General features: G+C 40.3%; 1 protein-coding gene across 1 annotated transcript in view; it reads right to left on the reverse strand.

Annotated features, from left to right (window-relative positions):
* The window catches only part of IPO11 (importin 11), a 1,257,051-nt gene that overhangs the window by 543,979 nt on the left and 692,436 nt on the right, over positions 1-20,636 (reverse strand). The window contains exon 25 of the mRNA XM_029576426.1: positions 9,756-9,851. Coding sequence (XP_029432286.1) covers positions 9,756-9,851 — 96 coding nt within the window. The remainder of the gene's footprint in view (positions 1-9,755; positions 9,852-20,636) is intronic.

The following is a 20,636-nucleotide window of genomic DNA, read 5'->3' on the forward strand; positions in this document are numbered from 1 at the left end:
ATTGCTTAAATTAGAGCTAGAGAAGGTAGACTGAGATGAAGAAGGTGTCGTTGTTTTGAATCAATAAGTTTGGAAATATGTGCAGGCAAATAGTGGTGCTAGCACTAGTCTTTGAAGCCAAAGAAATCATGCTTGGCAAGGACAAAAGGGAGCTATGAATATTACTGTTCCCTTGTCTTTTCTTAAATTGAGAACTTTTTAAGTTTAGATGAATTGAAGGAAATGCATACAGCAACTCCTTTTCCAAAGTTATTGCAAAACTGTTTTTTTTTGTTTGGAGAATTTTGTGCTGGTTCCTCTCACCAAAACAGAGGAAGTTTGAGATTGCTTGGAGATACAAAGAGATCTATTTACAGAGCTCCTCACAAGTTGAAAATATATTGTATTGAGTTGGGGAGGAGAAAACTCATTTAGTTGAAGACTATGACAGAGTTGTCCTCTCCTGGTAAATAAACAGCAAATAGATGTATTTTCCATAGAAGAGCCCAATTCCATATTCTGATAGCCTGTTTGCAGAGCTTCACTGACCCATCTCCCCTTATTTGTTTATATAGAACATTGCTATTATAGTGTCCATTTGAATTTGGAAAACTGATATTTTTATACAGGGCTCAAAACATAGGAGTGACTTGAATTATAAGATAATGATGTACAGGAGCAGACTCTCTTTTGGACCATGTCTTGAGTACACATGATGTTGAGATGAGCTTCCTACCCCTGAAGAGAAGGATTTGAAATCAAGATTTTCTGTATTTGTAGTGGCTAGAAAGGTTGCCCTCAAAATAGATTGGAAGGGTTCATTTACCACTGTAAGGACCAAAAAGGGCAGCTTGAACAAGGAATTCTGTAAGACATTGGTTGTACAGCTGGTTCCAATGGTGCCTTAGATGCCACTGCATTTGCCTCGTGTTTAATTGTGCAAAATGTGTCATCTGTACAGTAGTTGCTATGTGATGGAGATGGTATTGCTTGTATTATCTTCATTAAATGTGTATCCTTTGGTATGGGAGAAACACTTTTACATGTTTAGAATCTGGTTGAGTCCCTATGAACTCTAATCGATGAGTTGGAATTGTCTAAGTCTTCTGTATATTCACTATGATACTCAAAGTTTCCAGTATCTTAATTATATGAGAAATTATGCATTTGGATTCCTCTAAGGATCTGCTTGATATTAATCCATTTTCTAAGTAAGGAAAGACTAGAATATTGTTTTGTTTGAGATCGGCAACTACGACTGCCAAACATTTGTTGAATACTCTTGGAGCTACTGCTAGATTTGTCCTCGCAGCCAAGCCTTCTTCAACCAAACACTTTTTGGAAGATAACAACCCCAGATGCCTCCCATGGCAAGGTCTCCCACACCCAAATCTCTTCAGATCTTATCTTTCCGTTATGGGCCCTTTATAGCTTACCTTTAAGGGCCCTTAGATCCTACCCTTAGGGGCCCTTACATCCACCTGCTCACTAGAGTAGCCAGTTTCTTACTTTTTGCGGTCCAATTCAGCCTTACTGGATTCAGGCCTTTAATTCTACCTATAACGTAATAGAGCTCAAATGAACCCAAATGTAGTCTAATGCATTCCGCTATCTTGCTCTTAGGGTTGTGAGAGTTGTAACGTTGGCAGTTAATTTGTTACTCTGTTAATTTGTTACTCTGAAGGTTGTGAGCGCTTTTAATATGGCAATTTCAATTTGTTCATTCTCTGTAATTTAATAATTTAATAAGAGCACTCATAATTTAATAAGAGTTTTCATAGTCAGCTTGAAGTTAAGGTATTTATGTTTTTATTGTTTATTTAACATCTAACATTCGCTTGCTTGTAGTTAATTGTATCACACGTTACTTGTATCGCCCCCTGGCGTCTTTTCCAGTTTCGATGTAAACTGGTGTGATTTGTATTTTATACAGGAACGTTGGTATAAAAAAGTTAAAAATAAATAAATAGATCGAAAGGAAGAACTCAATAATGAAAGTAACAATTTCCTCATGTGAATCTTAGGTATTTTCTGAGTAACCTGTGAAAGGGTATGTGCATGTAGGCATCTTTTAGATCTAGATGAGCCAATCTCCTATCTCGAGGAGTGGGAGAATTAGTGAATAAAGAATTCATTCTGAACGTTTTCTCTTCAGAACTTAATTTAAATTTCTGAGGTCTAATATAAGCCAAAGACATCCTGTCTTTCAGGATTAGGAAGTACCTACAGTAAAATCTCTTTCTCAGTTCTTCCTGTAGGACTGGTTCTATTGTTCAAGAAACTAATAGCAAATTTATTTTTTGTTTCAGAAGGTGATGCTGATCTAAAGAAATAAGATACTCATTTTGATGTAAAGGGAAGAGGCAGACTGGACTGGACATCTGATTATCTGTGGAACCCAATTGTTGGCAGAGATGTGATATCACTGATGCTAGAAATATTGTAGCCTTCCCCACAGTGGAAGAATCTGATGAAAGTGGGAAAGGCTACGAAACAGACAGTCAAAAATGCTGATTAGATTTTTGGGACATATTCTGAGGTTGTCTCTGCTGGGCCCCTTGTTGAATCGAGGTTTATTATTTTTATTTATTTGTTTTTATATACCAATGTTCATAAGGTACATCACATCAGTTTACAATAAATGAAGTATAAGATTCAGTAAAAGAAATCACAGTATAAAATACAATAAAAAATGCAAAATATAGAAGTACAGTTAAAATATTAAATACAATTAAGCACTATATAAAATTCTGAAATTTCTAATAAAATGGTTAACTAGGTTATAAATAAGATGAATGAGGAATTAATTATATCAGCAAATGTTATGTGAATGCTTATTGAAAGAGCCAGGTTTCAATGCCCTTCTTAAATGTTCTAATGTTTGGTTCCATTCTTAAGTCTTGAGGTCCATAGCTGAGGACCTGCAATTGTTATGGCTCTTTGTCTTACGACATTTAGTGTGCTGTTTTGGGGGAAGGGATAGGTAGTGTCCCATTACTTGCAGTTCTCTGTGGACTGTGAAAATGCAATGCTGCAGTGAGCCATTCCATTTTATCGTTATATAGTGTTTTGGTGTTTTGTGAATTAATGATAATGTTTTAAACTGAGTACGGTATATGATTGGGAGCAAGGGTAATTCTTTTAAAATTGGAGTTATGTGTTCAGATCTTTTGGTATTTGTTGGAATTCTAGCAGCGGAGTTCTGCAAAAGTTGAAGGGGTCTAATGGTGGAGGCAGGAAGTTCTGAACGTAGAGCACTGCAATAGTCTGGTTTTGAGAAAAGGAATATTTGAAGAACTGTTCTAAAATCATGATTATGGAGGAGCAGTTTTAATTTTTTCAAAACATGTAACTTAAAGTAGCCATCTTTAATTAGATTTATCATCCAATTTTTACCATTTAATTCACTATCGAGCATGACCCCAACGTCTTTAGCTTCATAGGAAACAGAGTGTTTACTAGCCGCTGTTGTTATATTTAATGCAGTTGGATTATTAAGTTTGGGGCAAAGTATAAGAAGCTCTGTCTTGGCTGAATTTAAGGATAAGCTCATTTGAGCTAAAAATCGCTTTATAGAAGCAAGACAAATCCCCCAAAGTTTTAATGCAGATTCAATGGAGTCTATAATTGGAATTAAGATCTGGACGTCATCAGCGTAGATAAAATGAGTTAATCCAATGCCTGATAAAAACTTGCAAAGGGAAAGCATATATAGATTAAAAAGTGTTGATGACAATGAGGATCCTTGTGGAACACCATGAATGATTTTTATTTGTTCTGATTCATGAATATTTATTTTAACTCTATATGACCTGTTACTTAAGTATGATTCAAACCATTGATAAGTGGTGTCCGTCAGATCTATTTCTCTTAATCTATCTAATAAGATTTTGTGGTTAACTGTATCGAAAGCTGCAGATATAACAAACATTATAAGGAGGTATGATTGTCCATTATCTAGGCCTCTCAGGACAGTGTCCATAAGAGAAACTAAGAGGGTCTCAGTACTAAAGAATCTTTGGAAGCCAAATTGAGAGGGATAGAGGATGTTCTGGTTCTCCAGATGTTCTGAAAGTTGTTGATGGACTACTTTTTTCAATGATTTTTGATAACAGTAGCAAATTAGAAATAGGTCTAAAATTAGATGGATCTGATGAATTTGTATTAGATTTTTTTTAATTAGTTTAATAATTGCACATTTTAGTCTGTGAGGAAGAAAACCTTGGTTAAGAGAAAGATTAATTATGTCAGCCAATGGTTTAGCAATGATATAAGGGACCAGCTTTAAAAATTTAATAGGTATGGCATCAGAGGGATGGGCGGATGGACTCATTTTCTTTTTATGAGGGTTTCCACTTTAGTGGAAGAGATATTTTCAAAATTGGACCATGTGGTTCCCATGTTAGTTGGCAGCATTATAGTATTTGTTTTATCTATAGGGATGTTATTTATCAGATTAAGAGATTTGTCTCTAAAGAATTTTGCGAGTTCATTGTATTGCATTTCAGTGCTATCAGTAGGGCTTGAGTTAGGTGTGGGATTAATTAGATCAGCGACATAGGAAAATAGGACTCTAGGGTTGAAATGGAAGTCGTGGATTTTTTTTGAATAATCATCTCATTTGGTTTTATTGATGCTCACTATGTTTATGAAGCAAAATTCTATAATTGCTTAACGATGATGATGTGGGATTTTTGCGCCATTTTTTTTAGTATTCCTAAGGGAGCGTTTTATTGATTTGAGGTCTGAGGTATACCAAGCGGTTCTGGCTTTTTAAGCAATTTCTTTCTTAATTAATGGACAGCAAGTGTTGGCCAAGTCATTAGTTATTGTCATCCAGGAATTAACAGCAGTATTAGTATCAGTTAGGTCTAGTTTTTTTAAGAGCTTCTGGCAGGAGTTCTAGTAGATCGTCTTGTCTACAAGGTTTTCTGTATTCAATCCATGTTTTTCGAATTAATGGGTCACATTTTGAGTTATGCATAATAAGGTAAGCTGAGATCAAACAATGGTCGAACCAGGGGATGGGCGTACTTGTGAGCAGGTCAGTATTTTGCATCTGAGGGTTAATAAACAGGAGATCCAGTGTGTGGCCTACTTTATGTGTTGGCAAGTTCACAATTTGTTGAAAGCCTGTGGCAGTCATAGAAGATAAGAAGGTTTCACAACTAGAAGACAGGGGTACAATATCTACATGTAGATTGAAGTCACAGAGTATAACAGCGGGGAGATCGATTTCTATATTATCTACTAAGAATTCAATTAGGGGTTTGTTGTTGTAGAACCGACTGTGTGGCTGGTTAGAGAATGTGTTTTTCTGCCATAGCACTATTGGATGATGTCATTTACTTGTGCGGCTAAATACATACCTGCATATCCACAGAACAATAAATAAATTTGAGGCTTGCAGTACCCATACTCTCAACATTGTTTTAATGATGACAGCCAAAAAGCCCGACTGTACAGAAACTACATAGCTTAGTCACTCTGAGCTATGCAGAATTGCAGCCTAGTCACCGGAATGCTGCGACACAGTACTGGGTCATGACACGAAGTGTGAAAACCATTGATCTAGCTAACTAAATTCGTAGTGCGGTAATAATGGGAGATTTCAATTACCCCAATATTGACTGGGTAAATGTATCATTGGTACTTGCTAGAGAGATAAAGTTCCTGGATGGAATAAATGACAGTTTTATGGAGCAATAGGTTCAGGAACAGACAAGGGAAGGAACAATTTTAGATCTTATTCTCAATGGAGCACAGGATATGGTGAGAGAGGTAACGGTGGTGGGGTCGCTTGGCAATAGTGATCATAATATGATCAAATTTGAATTAATGACTGGAAGGGGGCCAGTAAGCAAATCCATGGCTCTCGTGCTAAACTTTCAAAAGGGAGCTTTGATAAAATGAGAAAAATAGTTAGAAAAAAACTGAAAGGAGCAGCTACAAAGATAAAAAGTGTGCAAGAGGCATGGTTATTGTTAAAAAAAATACCATCCTACAAGCTCAGTCCAATTGTATTCCACACATTAAAAAAGGTGGAAAGAAGGCAAAACGATTACCAGCGTGGTTAAAAGGGGAGGTGAAAGAAGCTATTTTAACCAAAAGATCTTCATTCAAAAATTGGAAGAAGGATCCAACAGAAGAAAATAGGATAATGCATAAGCTTTGGCAAGTTAAATATAAGACATTGATAAGACAGGCTAAGAGAGAATTTGAAAAGAAGTTGACTGTAGAGGCAAAAACTAACAGTAAAATCTTTTTTAAATATATCCAAAACAGATAGCCTGTGAGGGAGTCAGTTGGACCGTTAGATGATCGAGGGGTAAAAGGGGCACTTAGAGAAGATAAGGCCATCGCAGAAAGATTAAATGATTTCTTTGCTTAGGTGTTACTGAAGAGGATGTTGGGAAGATACCCGTACTGGAGAAGGTTTTCATGGGTAATGATTCAGATGGACTGAACCAAATCACGGTGAACCTAGAAGATGTGGTAGACCTGATTGACAAACTGAATAGTAGTAAATCACCTGGACTAGATGGTAAACACCCCAGGGTTCTGAAGAAACTAAAAAATGAAATTTCAGAACTATTAGTAAAAATTTGTAACCTATCATTAAAATCATCCATTGCACCTGAAGACTGAAAGGTGGCTAATGTAACCCCGATACTTAAAAGGGGCTCCAGGGGCGATCCGGGAAACCACAGACCAATTAGCCTGACTTCAGTGCCAGGAAAAATAGTGGAAAGTGTTATAAATATCAAAATCACAGAACATATAGAAAGACATGGTTTAATGGAACAAAGTCAGCATGGCTTTACCCAAGGCAAGTATAGCCTCACAAATCTGCTTCACTTTTTTGAAGGAGCTAATAAACATGTAGATAAAGGTGAACCAGTAGATGTAGTATATTTGGATTTTCAGAATGTGTTTGACAAAGTTCCTCATGAGAGGCTTCTAAGAAATGTAAAAAGTCATGGGATAGGTGGCGATGACCTTTCGTGGATTCAAAACTGTCTAAAAGACAGGAAACAGAGAGTAGGATTAAATGAACAATTTTCTCAGTGGAAGGGAGTGGGCAAAGGAGTGCCTCAGGGATCTGTATTGGGACCCGTACTTTTCAATATATTTATAAATGATCTGGAAAGAAATACGACAAGTGAGGTAATCAAATTTGCAGATGATACAAAATTGTTCAGAGTAGTTAAATCACAAGCAGATTGTGATACTGGAAAATTGGGCATCCAAATGGTAGATGAAGTTTAATGTGGATAAGTGCAAGATGATGCATATATGGAAAAATAACCCATGCTATAATTACACAATGTTAGGTTCCATATTAGGAGCTACCACCCAAGAAAGAGATCTAGGCGTCATAGTGGAAAACACATTGACATCATCGGTTCAGTGTGCTGAGGCAGTCAAAAAAGCAAACAGAATTTTGGGAATTATTAGAAAGGGAATGGTGAATAAAATGGAAAATGTCATAATGCCTCTGTAGCACTCCATGGTGAAACCGCATTTTGAATACTGTGTATAATTCTGGTCGCCATATCTCAAAAAAGATATAATTGCGATGGAGAAGGTACAGAGAAGGGCAACCAAAATGAGAAAGGGGATCGAACAGCTCCCCTATGAGGTTAGGACTTTTCAGCTTGGAGAAGAAATGGCTGAGGGGGGATATGATAGAGGTGTTTAAAATCTTGAGAGGTCTAGAACAGGTAAATGTGAATTGGTTATTTACTCTTTCAGATAACAGAAAGACTAGGGGGCACTCCATGAAGTTAGCATGTGGCACATTTAAAACTAATCGGAGAAAGTTCTTTTTCACTCAACACACAATTACTCTGGAATTTGTTGCCAGAGGATGTGGTTAGTGCAGTTAGTGCAGCTGTGTTTAAAAAAGGACTGGATAAGTTCTTGGAGAAGTCCATTATCTGCTATTAAGTTCACTTAGAAAATAGCCACTGCTATTAGCAATGGTAACATGGAATAGACTTAGTTTTTGGGTACTTGCCAGGTTTTTATGGCCTGGATTGGCTACTGATGGAAACAGGATGCTGGACTTGATGGACCCTTGGTCTGACCCAGTATGGCATGTTCCTCTTACAAGAGAATTAATATTTTGTACCAAAAGCCAGTATTTACCACTAGTCATACCATACTATGCAATTAAACAATAACGCTTAGTGAAAATTTGTTGAGAGTTGTCTCTGACATGGATGATATAAAAAAAATAATGGGATGGCATACCTTGCTTCTTGATGCACATGTCACATACAGGCTGATTCAGTACAGTGTGCTCAGGCCAAGCGCACAGTTAGCCCCCGTTTGGACACGTGTTTTCCATATGCTATTATTACCCCTTATACAGTAAGGGGTTATAGCGCATGGAAAACGCGTGTCCAACCCCCCCGAAACTAACAGCACCCTCAACATGCAAATGCATGTTGATGAGCCTATTAGTTAGTACCGCGCGATACAGAAAGTAAAATGTGCAGCCAAGCCGCACATTTTACTCTCAGAAATTAACACCTGCCCACAGGCAGGAGTTAATTTTGGCCGGCACCGGGAAAGTGTACAGAAAAGCAGAAAAAACTGCTTTTTTGTACACCCTCCGATTTAATATCATAGTGATATTAAGTCGGAGGCCCCAAAAGTAAAAAAATAAAAAAAAATCTTTAAAAAAAAAATGTGCCCACGGGTTGGAAAATGGACATGCAATTTTGCCGGCGTCCATTTTCCAAACCTGTGGCTCTCAGCAGGTTCGACAACCGACGCTGGTAAAATTAAGCATCGGCTGTCAAACCCGCTGACAGCCCCTGCTTCTGCCAATAAGGAGGTGCTAGGGACGTGCTAGTGTCCCTAGTGCCTCCTTTTTACCGCAGGCTCTCATTTGCATAGAGAATCGTGTGCCCAGGAGAGTGGTCTGGGCGCTAGCCTGCTAGCCTCGGAGCGCCGGCTCTCCAGCGCATTTTACTGAATCGGCCCAATAATTGCATTCTGAAAGGGGTGGTGGTGGGAGGTAGGGAGAGAGACACAGGGATATCATACAAATATTGCTCTGCTTGATGGTAACTGGCTATAAATACCTAAATCTCAGTTTAAAAAAATAAGCCGTAGAAGTCTTAGAAACAAACTGAAAATAGGAATAAAAGGAAACAGAAAGAAAACAGCCAAGAAAACTGAAAATTAGAAATGAAAAAATAAATTGAGAAAGGACACTGAAGGCAAAAATAAGATACTAAATTCTAAATTAACTTATATTTTAATAGAAGTGAATTTGGAAAAAGATCAAAACAATAAAATGTAAAGAAAAATAAAATGTAAAAAAGGCTTATGGAAGCCAAAGAAATGAAGGCAATATATATGGAATCTTGACAGTATTCATTTCTCAATTTATTGACACTTCACCTAGAAAGCAGGGAAAAAAGAAAGAAAAAAGAAAAAACTTCTATTCTTGACTCACTACCTTCTCAAGGATTTTCGATGGAGTTGAATTTTATGATATTAATGTCATACAATTTCTTGTGGTTAAGTCTGATAAGAAGTTGATGTGGATGGATAAAGATTTAGGGATCTAGTTAATATAAATAATTGGCATAAATGGTACTGATGAACAAGATGCGGATCTACAGAAACAAACAAAACCATTATTTCTATACTGACTAAAGATAATAAAGTTGAAAAGGCAAAATGAAAATCTGATAAATTATCAAGAATTTAAAAGAGCATAAGACATACTGGAGTATACTGTCAGTCAAAATTCTTACCTCACCATCTATAATGCCCCTGAAAACTGAAGGCAAGAGGGGCTGAAACATTTGAGGACCTTCTGCTGGGCTTACTTTCAGAATGTTTTCCACAACCTAAAATACAGCAAGCAAAGGATGAAAACATAAAATGTTATATATTTTCTGAAATTAAAGTAATAACATGGGTTAATGTAAATCGGTTGTTTACTTTTTCAGATAATGTAAGAACTAGGCATCTATAATACCACTAGAGAGTTCCAACACTTTTTAAAAGTGGATAGGTAGGTGAAACGTTCTCTTACAATAATACCAGTCTCTATCCATATTTACATTATTCCACTGACGCAGCGTCAGTGGAATAATGTAAATTTGGATAGAGACTGGTCATATTGTAAGAGAACTAGGAGGCATTCCATGAAGTTAGGAAGTAGCACATTTAAAACAAATCAGAGAAAATTCTTTTCACACAATGCACAATTAAGCTCTGGAATTCATTGCCAGAGGATGTGGTTAATGCACTTTAGCTTATATGGCTTTTAAAAAAGGTTTGGATAAGTTCTTGGAGGAAAAGTCCATTAACTACTATTAATCACGTTGACTTAGGGAATGGCCTCTGCTATTACTGGCATCAGTAGCATGGGATATTATTAGTGTTTGGGTACTTGCCAAGTACTTGCAACCTGGACTGGCCACTGTTGGAAACAGGATGCCGGGCTTGAAGGACCCTCGGTCTGACCCAGTACTGCAACTTCTTATGTTTTAATATAAATAAAGCAATGCCTGCTACTTTGATATATACGTTTAAAACAAACCAAGAGGCCAATATAAAAAAAAAAAAGAAAACTGAAGCAGATAACTTATTCAGCTAAAGTTAGCCAGATAAATAATCAGGGATATTCAACAGGATAAATGTCCTGCTGAATATCCTCAAATAAAGTATTATGGGTGTGTAAAATCTATTTTATAGATCTCTGTGGTTTGTTTTTACTCCTATATTAGATTGAAAAAATGAAAGCCAACGCCCAAGGTTGCTGCAGTTAGAAGTGACCCGGGTATTGCCGGTGGAAGGGCAGTCATAAGCGCTTCCATGCGGGCAAGCAGCGGTGCCAGTGCCGCTGGAATCGGGTCGGTGACCGGTTCCACTCTCGGTGCCGGAGGAGTCTGGAACCGTAGCATCGCTTTGTCGATGGCCTCCTGGACTAGCCGGTCCAGTTCTACCCGGAGACCTGGGGTAACAAGACCCAGCTCTACGGGAGAGGGAGGCTGAGGCGGAGGGACCACCGTCGCCGGTGGAATCGCGGCTCCCAAACCCCGAAGGGGTGAGGGTTGCCTCAGTGTCTGCGAGACAGGAGTGGACGGTGCCACTTCTGGTCGAGACTTCTTCAGAGGAGGCTCGGACAGTACTGAGGTCGATGACTTCGATTCCTCGACGGTCCGAGACTTATGATGTCGATGGCGATGTTTCTCTTTCCGATCCTCTCGATCTTCAGGGGAAGGGACAGGAGTCGATGGCCGTGAAGACGTCGATGGCGGACGGTCACCGGGAGGCTGTCGATGATGATGAGACTTCGACGGTGCCGGTTCCGATGACGTTGATGCAATCGATGGCGTCGGAGTGTGAGCATGGAAAAGGAGTCCCATCTTCTCCATTCTGGCTTTGCGACCTTTTGGTGTCATTAGGGCACATTTGGTGCAAGTCAGGACATCATGCTCACTCCCTAAACACAAAACACAGACTCTATGTGGGTCTGTGATGGACATAGTACGTGTACAGTCCGGGCACCGACAGAACCCCGACGCCATGGCCGTATGCCAAAAATTTAGCCGCGGGATGGTCGACTGCCAACAGGCCTCGAGGGCTGAACTCGACGGTAGCCAACCAAAACGATGGCAAAAACTTACCGAAGTCCCGCGGAGGAAAATTTGAAGAAGGGAGACCCCTGAGGGGCAATTTTTTCTTCAAGAAATTGGTTAAAGAATTCCTGTCAGGAATGTGGTAAGAGCTCCTTAACCGCGAGGCAACTGCTACGCGGAAAAAAGAAGACTGAAGGGAGACCCCTGCTGGCTGCAGGGTTGGTGCCGTGCTGGGCATGCCCAGTAGGGGCCAGTCAAAGTTCCTGAAACTTTGACAGAAGTTTTCCGTGGTTGGGCTCCATCCTCGATGTCACCCATTTGTGAGGACAACCATCCTGCTTGTCCTGTGAGAAAAAAATAAACTTTCAAAAGTGTCTGAAGACATTTTCTTCCCTCAAGCATTTGATGTTATTTTATTCTTCTCTGTTCTTTTTTATCCAAATACTTATTTTTTGTGCTTTTTTTTTTTAATGTGACTTAGTTTTACATTTAGATATTTTTTTAATTTTCATTTTTAATACTGTTTATTTTATCTTTTAATTTTTTATCTGCACGGTGAAAAATAGTTGCACCGTGCAACTTAGCAAACTCTCTACCAAACTTACAATGATTGAACACACTTCTACCACGGAAATAGAATCCATACTCAAAAAAGCTAGACCATCATCCCACCCCTCTGACACCATCCCGACGAAGCATTTACTCACCATACCTGATATAATAGCCCCCTCTATTTCAAAGATCATCAACGCTTCAATTGACTCTGGCATAGTACCTTTCCCATTAAAACAAGCCATCCTCAAGCCCACACTAAAAAAAACCCAAGCTTGACCCAGCGGATCTTACCAATTACCGTCCTATCTCTAATCTCCCGTTCATTGCAAAAATTTTAGAAAAAACTATTAACTGCCAACTTAGTAACTACCTGGATGAACATGAAATCCTGTCTCCGTCGCAATACGGATTTCGTAAATTACACAATACAGAAACCCTTCTTCTCTCTCTCTCTGATTACCTAATCAAAAGCTTAGATAAAGGACTATCCCATCTCCTAATCTTATTGGATATTTCTGCTGCGTTTGATACTGTAAATCATCAGATCCTCCTTGAGCGCCTCTCCGACATTGGTATAACTGAACATGCCCACAAATGGTTTAGGTCCTACCTCAGCGACAGACATTACAGAGTCAAAGTTGGCAACCATGAATCTAAAGAAATCCTCATTGTGCAGGGAGTCCCCCAAGGCTCCTCACTTTCATCCACCCTATTTAATGTCTACCTCCTACCCCTCTGCCAACTCCTCTCAAACCTCAAGTTACCTCACTTTTTGTACGCTGACGATGTACAAATTCTTATTCCCATTACTGATTCCATTCCAAAAACTCTTGAAATCTGGCAATCCACACTCACTTCAATTAACAACCTCCTAAACTCTATCCAACTTGCCCTTAACTCCACAAAAACAGAACTTATGGTTATTTCACCTCCCACCCCCCTACACGCTACTCCCTCAATAAATATTATTCCACCACACACACATTTTTCTCAACAAGTCCGAGATCTAGGAGTACTATTAGATGATCAATTGTCCCTCAAAAAATTTATTAATGCTACCCTTAAGGAATGTTTCTTTAAGATCCATACACTGAAAAAACTTAAACCTCTACTTCACTTCACTGATTTTCGTACTGTGTTACAATCTTTGGTCTTCTCGAAAATTGACTATTGTAATGCGTTACTATTAGGTCTGCCTAAAAATTCCATAAATCCACTTCAAATCCTGCAAAATATGGCAGCTCGCATCCTCACTAATACACCTACAAGGGAACACATTACCCCCATACTTAAGAAACTACATTGGCTCCCTGTCCACTATCGTATACAAGATATTATCACTCATTCACAAATCCCTCCACAACCCAGAAATGAACTGGCCCGCCAACACCTTTCAATTCTATAATTCTAATAGGCCAATTAGAAATCCCTATATTGCTACACTACAAACCCCTTCACCTAAACTATTTAAATATGTATCCACCAAAGCTCGTGCCATTTCCATAGCTGGCCCTATACTATGGAATGCTATGCCCACTGACTTACGCCTTGAACCGTCCTCTAAGACTTTCAAGCAAAAGCTCAAGACATGGCTTTTTACTAAAGCCTATACTTGATTCTTACCTGTTCCCCCCTAACTCTCTTGTTCCTAACATTATACTAACCCACACGATCTTTCTTAACTCTTATCACTCCCTTTTTTAGTCTGTCAACTTTTCCATCTTCTCCCTTATCTATTACCCCATCTTTAACTTATCTTTTCCTTAATCTATTACTCCATCTTTACCTAATCTATCACTCTGTCTTTTCCCTATTCTGTTACCCTTAACTTGTACTGTTGTCACACCTTGTTATTTGTAAACCGGCATGATGCGACTCCCATCGCGAATGCCGGTATATAAGAAATTTAAATAAATAAATAAATAAATACTTCTTCCATGCCCTTTTCTGCTCATTCCTTCTACTTCTGTTACCATTCTTATAACCTCTTATTTTGCCTTCTGTATATATGTATTTAACCCTTTCCCTCCTGACCCTCTCTTTTCCTTCCCGTTCCAATTTGCTCCCCACCCCTCTCTTCCCTCCATTTTTTGCCTTGATATTAGATTAAGTTATGCTATTACAGTTATTTTTTACTATATTTTATTATCTATTATTAGTTAAATAAGTTGTTCTTGATACCGTATTATACTGTTTTAATGTAATTTGGATTTCAGCTACTATTATTCTGTTATATGTACACGCAATTGCGTATTTTTGTTCTATGTACACCGACGTGATATCTTTGATGAGCGGCGGTATATAAAAACTAATAAAATAAAAAATAAATAAATATATTGTAAACCACTAACTACATTGCATTGATTAGCAGACAAATTAAAAAATAAGGTGACACTAAATAAAAGGGAAAAAGAAAGGAATGAGGTGAGGAATTCTGAGGCATTGCATTTGTTGGTCTTGTCTATTAATGAAAGATTTATATGATTTTTTATCACTCTTTTCAGACTTCCTCAGACCCTGTAAGGTACTTGCTACCAATCTGGTGATCAAGAGTGTGTACCTTGCCTCTTGGGTGCCAGTGGGAAAAGGACGATCTGATGTTAGGTGGATGACCCTTAGGGGTATGAGAATCTGGAAGACTAGCAATGATTGGGAGAGGTGATCCACTCCAGAAGTATTTAACTATAAATGTCTGTTGTCCATCAGAGAAAGGGGTATGTATTTGCAAGTGTCCTTTCAAGCAGTGCTTGCCTGTCTGACATTGGGGTATGGCACATGCTGTCATTAATGGTTGTCATTTAGTCTAACTCTGCCGGTGTGAATGCTCCCTCTTCTTATACCTCTGAGTTGTGTCTATGTGCATGCTATGATCTTGTTTATTTTCTGTTTTTGAACATAATCCTGTTGTATGAAATGGAATGACATGCTGGCTCTGGACACCCTGATTAGTCTCCTCTCTTTTGTGTATCCTGCCACTGAATTCTTTTTTCATGACTCTTAGTATAACTGTTACTCCCTTGTATCTACCTACGTCTTCTCTTTCTCTTGGTTACTCATAGTATGCAGCAGCTTCTCCAAAGGGCTATTGTCTTGCTGACTTTTGCGACCGTTGGGCACAGACGGCTGCAACCTTTGTTGCTCACCTCTTTTTGCCCTGCAGCTCCAATTCTAGCAAAGATGGCCACCACTGCCTCTGCAAGCCGACCACCCTGGCGTTCCCGGGACGGCATGGAAGATCCCAGTCACCATCTTGAATCTGGTGTGACTTAGGGCACGTGCGCACGCGCCTGCCCCCGTCTTAACCACATCATGGCGGGAATCTCGGGGGCGTCCCCTCCGCATGATATCACCTGCCTATGTGTATTTAAACCTACCGGACCTTCCTACCTATGAGTTAGCAAGGATTTCCGTCTTGCTTATACCGCTACTCAGAGACGCTTCGCCTAACTGTTCCTGCGTTCCAGACTGAGTGACTCAGGTACCCACTCCTCAGGGGCCTTGCTGCACTCAGGGCTATCCGCTCCTTGGAGAGCTTTCTCTGCGAGTCTCACATTCTCCAGCTTAAGTGAGCACCTCTTGCTGCTACTACAGAAGAACTCTCCAGTGTTCCCATGCCTCGGGTCACCACTGCGACTACGACAGTAGCTCTTCTGCTACCCTTCGGAGTGAGTACTGTATCTGCTCTCCTCTCCTCCTCTCTTCACGCTGTGTGGATCCTCAGGTTACCCCGCTCTGAGGACCACTACCGGATCCACGCTGCCTTGTGCCTACTTCCTATACCAGCCTCCGGTCTACCCCGCACTGCGGGCCACTACCGGAGATACCTTGTACAAGAACTACCAGGAGGAAGTATTCCCCGGGTTTCCCAGCTCTACGGACCATTACTAGAGAATCCATCTTGAGGTCTTCTACTCTGGATTGTGTTTACAAACCCGCTCCTTGGGTTACTTTCTGCTGTATAATACAACCTCTTGCCTCTTGTGTCCATCACTGCTGAGACCCCGCCTGTCATGGTGAGTCCCCACAGGGCTCCTCCCTGTGGGTGGAGTCAGCTCTCACCACAACCCAAGGGCCCACAACCAAGCTCAAGTATAACACTGACCTGGTCATTGGTGTGACTCTGTATGTCCTAAAAGAAGCCAGGTAGGTCCAATTGCTTCATTAACCATCCTCTCTGGCCTCCCATGAAGCCTCTTCTCCAGTACTGAATAACAATTTTATTCTCCAGCCTGCCCTAATACCCATTCACTTAGGATCAGCCTGGTGATTCAGGTAAAACCCAACAAAAATAATGTACTGCTTGTTGAAAGTTAGGTTATTTGCTGTTTTCCCCATTTACCTAGGGAATTCCACATATGTGATCGACGATCTGTTTGTCTTCAGAGAAATCAAATTTTCTTAATAGTCAGAGATGTTCTCTGAAGGCAGCCGATGACCTGTCAAACATTTTTTCTCTCCTCCCCTTTTGGTAGGGAGTTCTTAAAACTATAACTGAATTGAGATATTCTGCATTGCTGAGGCAAAGCAGAAATTCTTGAGTACAATGTTTTCCTTCCCTACCAGGTAAGTGGCTCTTAGGGTCATCTCATGTTGAGTCAAATCAGCCTCCTAAAGTTGACAGTTTTTTTTTTTGTTTTTTGTTTTTTTTTTTAGAAACTTGATACTTTTGAACCTATTGCCAACAACCAAGCAAACATACCGCCAAAATCCACTCAAAGCCACAATTTACTCTGTTGTAAAGTTCAAAGACAGAACTTAAAGTTTAACTCCACAAGAGAAGATGGTTGAGTTGTGTAAGTTACAGAGATACTGTAATTAGAGAATCTCAATCACAGGTAAGCAATTTCACATTGTTTAATATCAAGCAGCATCAGTGGATTACACAAGTGAACATTCTCAAAGTCAAGGATATCTGCTAGACTACAATATTCATAGACATCTGAAATTAGAATGGGGTCAGAAGGCAAGGAGTTGTATACTCAATGAATAGATTAGAAGTCACTGAAAATGTAACCAAACAAACATTATACATGACAAACAAAAGAGAAGCATGAATAATAAGACACAATTTACAAACTTTTGCAATTCTTTTTTTAATTTAGAGCTTACCAGATCTGACCTTGCTTCGGTCAAAGGTAGTGCTCCCCAGGCCTGTTATATAGTTATAAGTATTGAACTTCAGAAAGGGAGGGATGAAATGCATGACTGATGATGGTGTTTAATTCCCTCTATTTTATTTTTATAATAAAAACAATCTTAAATTTAAAAAAAAAATGGTCTTTAAGGGAGAAGTTGGATTCTGACTCTGAAAAAAGTCTTGGAAAACACTATGTCATACAGCCCGACGTCGCCCGTATGACATAGTGAGGGCAAAGGTAGCGCCGGCGCCATTTTGAATATTGGCAATACGGCGCGAGTGCAGGAGGTCGCTCCCGGACCCCCGCTGGACTTTTGGCAAGTCTTGTGGGGGTCAGGAGGCCCCCCCAAGCTGGCCAAAAGTCCCTGGGGGTCCAGCGGGGGTCAGGGAGCGATCTCCTGCACTCGTGACGTCGGGTGTCAGGAACCAAAATGGCGCCGGTGCTACCTTTGCCCTGTCATATGGTAAGGGCAAAGGGCCACCGGCGCCATTTCTATTAACGCAGCTGTGGCCCGAGAGCGGGAAATCGTGGGAGATCGCGCCAGGACCCCCCACTGGACCCCAGGTAATTTAAAACATTTTGGGGGGGTTCGGGAGGGTGGAGGATTTGTTTTAAAGGGTCGGGGTGGGTTTTATGGTTGTTTTGGTGTGCCGGTTTTCCTGCCCTCCCCCGATTTACGATTTTTTGACGATAAATCGGGAGAATTGTTATTGTATCGCGGCTCTAACGATTTTTGACGATTTAAAATATATCTGACGATTGTTTTAAATTGTCAAAAAACGATTCACATCCCTAATATATAATAAATTTTAAACTAGATTATGGTGGAAAACAGACAATTGCTCTGAAAATTGAAGCACACAATTTGGAAGAGAGTGTCTATAAAGGATACCATTTAAAAACAGAAATTAGGGCATCCTGACTGTAAAGATGTGCAAAAACTGAGGTCGCCCATGTATATTTTATATATGGAGCAGATATAGATAAGTGATTCCAAATGACCTGAATCAACTGCTAGTAAGCAGGCTGTAGAAAAGAATACAAACAATGCATTTAGGTATCTATATACAAAAGCAATCATTCTAAAAAATATGACTGGAGAGTTAATAGCTCTGGATGAAGATACCAACAAAACAGGCATCTCAGAAACTAGGTGGAAAAAAGAAAGAATGGGACACTCAAACCAAAGCACAACATATACTGAAGAGATAGAGAAGCTAGAAGAACATAAGAAAATGCCATACTGGGTCAGACCAAGGGTCCATCTAGCCCAGCATCCTGTTTCCAACAGTGGCCAATCCAGGCCATAAGAACCTGGCAAGTACCCCAAAACTAAGTCTATTCCATGTTACCATTGCTAATGGCAATGGCTATTCTCTAAGTGAACTTAATAGCAGGTAATGGACTTCTCCTCCAAGAACTTATCCAATCCTTTTTTAAACACAGCTATACTAACTGCACTAACCAAATCCTCTGGCAACAAATTCCAGAGTTTAATTGTGCGTTGAGTAAAAAAGAACTTTCTCCGATTAGTTTTAAATGTGCCCCATGCTAACTTCATGGAGTGCCCCCTAGTCTTTCTACTATCCGAAAGAGTAAATAACCGATTCACATCTACCCGTTCTAGACCTCTCATGATTTTAAACATCTCTATCATATCTCCCCTCAGTCGTCTCTTCTCCAAGCTGAAAAGTCCTAACCTCTTTAGTCTTTCCTCATAGGGGAGCTGTTCCATTCCCCTTATCATTTTGGTAGCCCTTCTCTGTACCTTCTCCATCGCAATTATATCTTTTTTGTGAGCATCGGGTGCCTGCGCGGAAGAAGAGACCACGCTAGTGTGGTCTCTTCTTCCCGCGCAGGCACCCGATGCTCTCCACTTCCTCTTCCGGGCCGCGGGGGGGGGGGAGGAGGAGGAGAGAGCACGCCGGCAGCGGCACGACTGGAGTCAGCCGGGTGCCAGCGCTGGAGTCATCGGGTGCCTGCGCGGGAGTCTTCCCGCGCAGGCACCCGATGCTCACCACTTCCTCTTCCGGGCCGCGGGAAGAAGAGAGCACGCCGGTGCTGAGCGGCACCGGCGTGCTCTCTTCTTCCCGCGGCCCGGAAGAAGAAGTGGTGAGCATCGGGTGCCTGCGCGAGAAGAAGAGGCCACGCTTGTGGGAAGAAGACTGCAGCGCGGCTCGGAGGAAAATGAAGAGTTTCAACCGCGGCCGATGGGACTCCGCCTCTGCGAGGGCTGAAAATGAAGGAGGTTAGTGTTGGGAGGAGGCTGCTGCTGCCGCGAGTTCCTGGGGTGGGGGTGGGGGAGAGAGAGAGTGAATGAGCGAGCAAGCGTGTGTGTTTGAGATCCTGTGTGTGTGAGTGAGATTGCATGTATGTGAATGATTGAGAGCCTGTGTATGTGAAAGAGAGTATGTCTGTGATTGAGAGCCTGCCTGTGAGAGAGAGAGCAAGAATGTAAGTTTACCATTGGGAACCTGTATGTGTAAGTTTGTGATTGAAAACCTGTTTGTGTGAAAGAGTATGTGTGTATGATTGAGATCCTTTGTGTGTGAGAGAAATCATGTGTATGTATGATTAAGAGCCTGTGTGTATAAGTAAGAGAGAGATCATGTGTGTCTGTGTCTGATTGACAGCTGGTTTAGGTGATGGAGCATGTGAGTATGTGATTGAGAGCCTGTGTTTAAATGAGAGAGAGAGACCATGTGTGTCTGTGTGTGATTGAGAGCTGATTTAGGTGAGGGAGCATGTGAGTATGTGATTGAGAGCCTGTGTGTAAATGAGAGAAAGAGAGGACATGTTTGTAAGCATGTGAATGAGAGTCTGTGTGTGAGAGAAAAAGACAGCATGTATTTATGTGATTGAAAGCCTGTGTGTGTGTGTAAGCATGAAAAGATAGACAGCATGTGTGTAAATGTGTAATTAAGAGCCTATATAAGTGAGTGAGAAAAAACATGTGTATATGTGAGTACTGAGAGCATGTGTGTATAGGTGTGTCATTGAGAGCCAGTGTGAGAGAGAGCGCTGGTATGTGACTGAGAGAGGAGAAAGTTCCAAGCAAACCACCCCACCTCCTGCTAATTCAGAACAATCTCAGGACACCTGGATATCAAACGTTCCCAGGTATGCAGAGCAAAAAAATTTTTGTATCCTTATTATTTTTCATTACTGGATCTTTGTGTCTGCTATTTTGAAATATTTTGTTGGTATCTGGAAATGTTTTATATGAGTTTTAATTATTGGATATTCCTCTCATCAGCTGTTTCGAAATATGTTCTTTTTGTTAGTACAGTTTTACTGCTGATGATTTTATATTTCTTGATTTGTTTTATAAGGATGGGTGATGTTTCTTTTT

The sequence above is a fragment of the Rhinatrema bivittatum genome, chromosome 1 (genome assembly GCF_901001135.1).
Source record: "Rhinatrema bivittatum chromosome 1, aRhiBiv1.1, whole genome shotgun sequence".
Classification (NCBI taxonomy): domain Eukaryota; kingdom Metazoa; phylum Chordata; class Amphibia; order Gymnophiona; family Rhinatrematidae; genus Rhinatrema; species Rhinatrema bivittatum.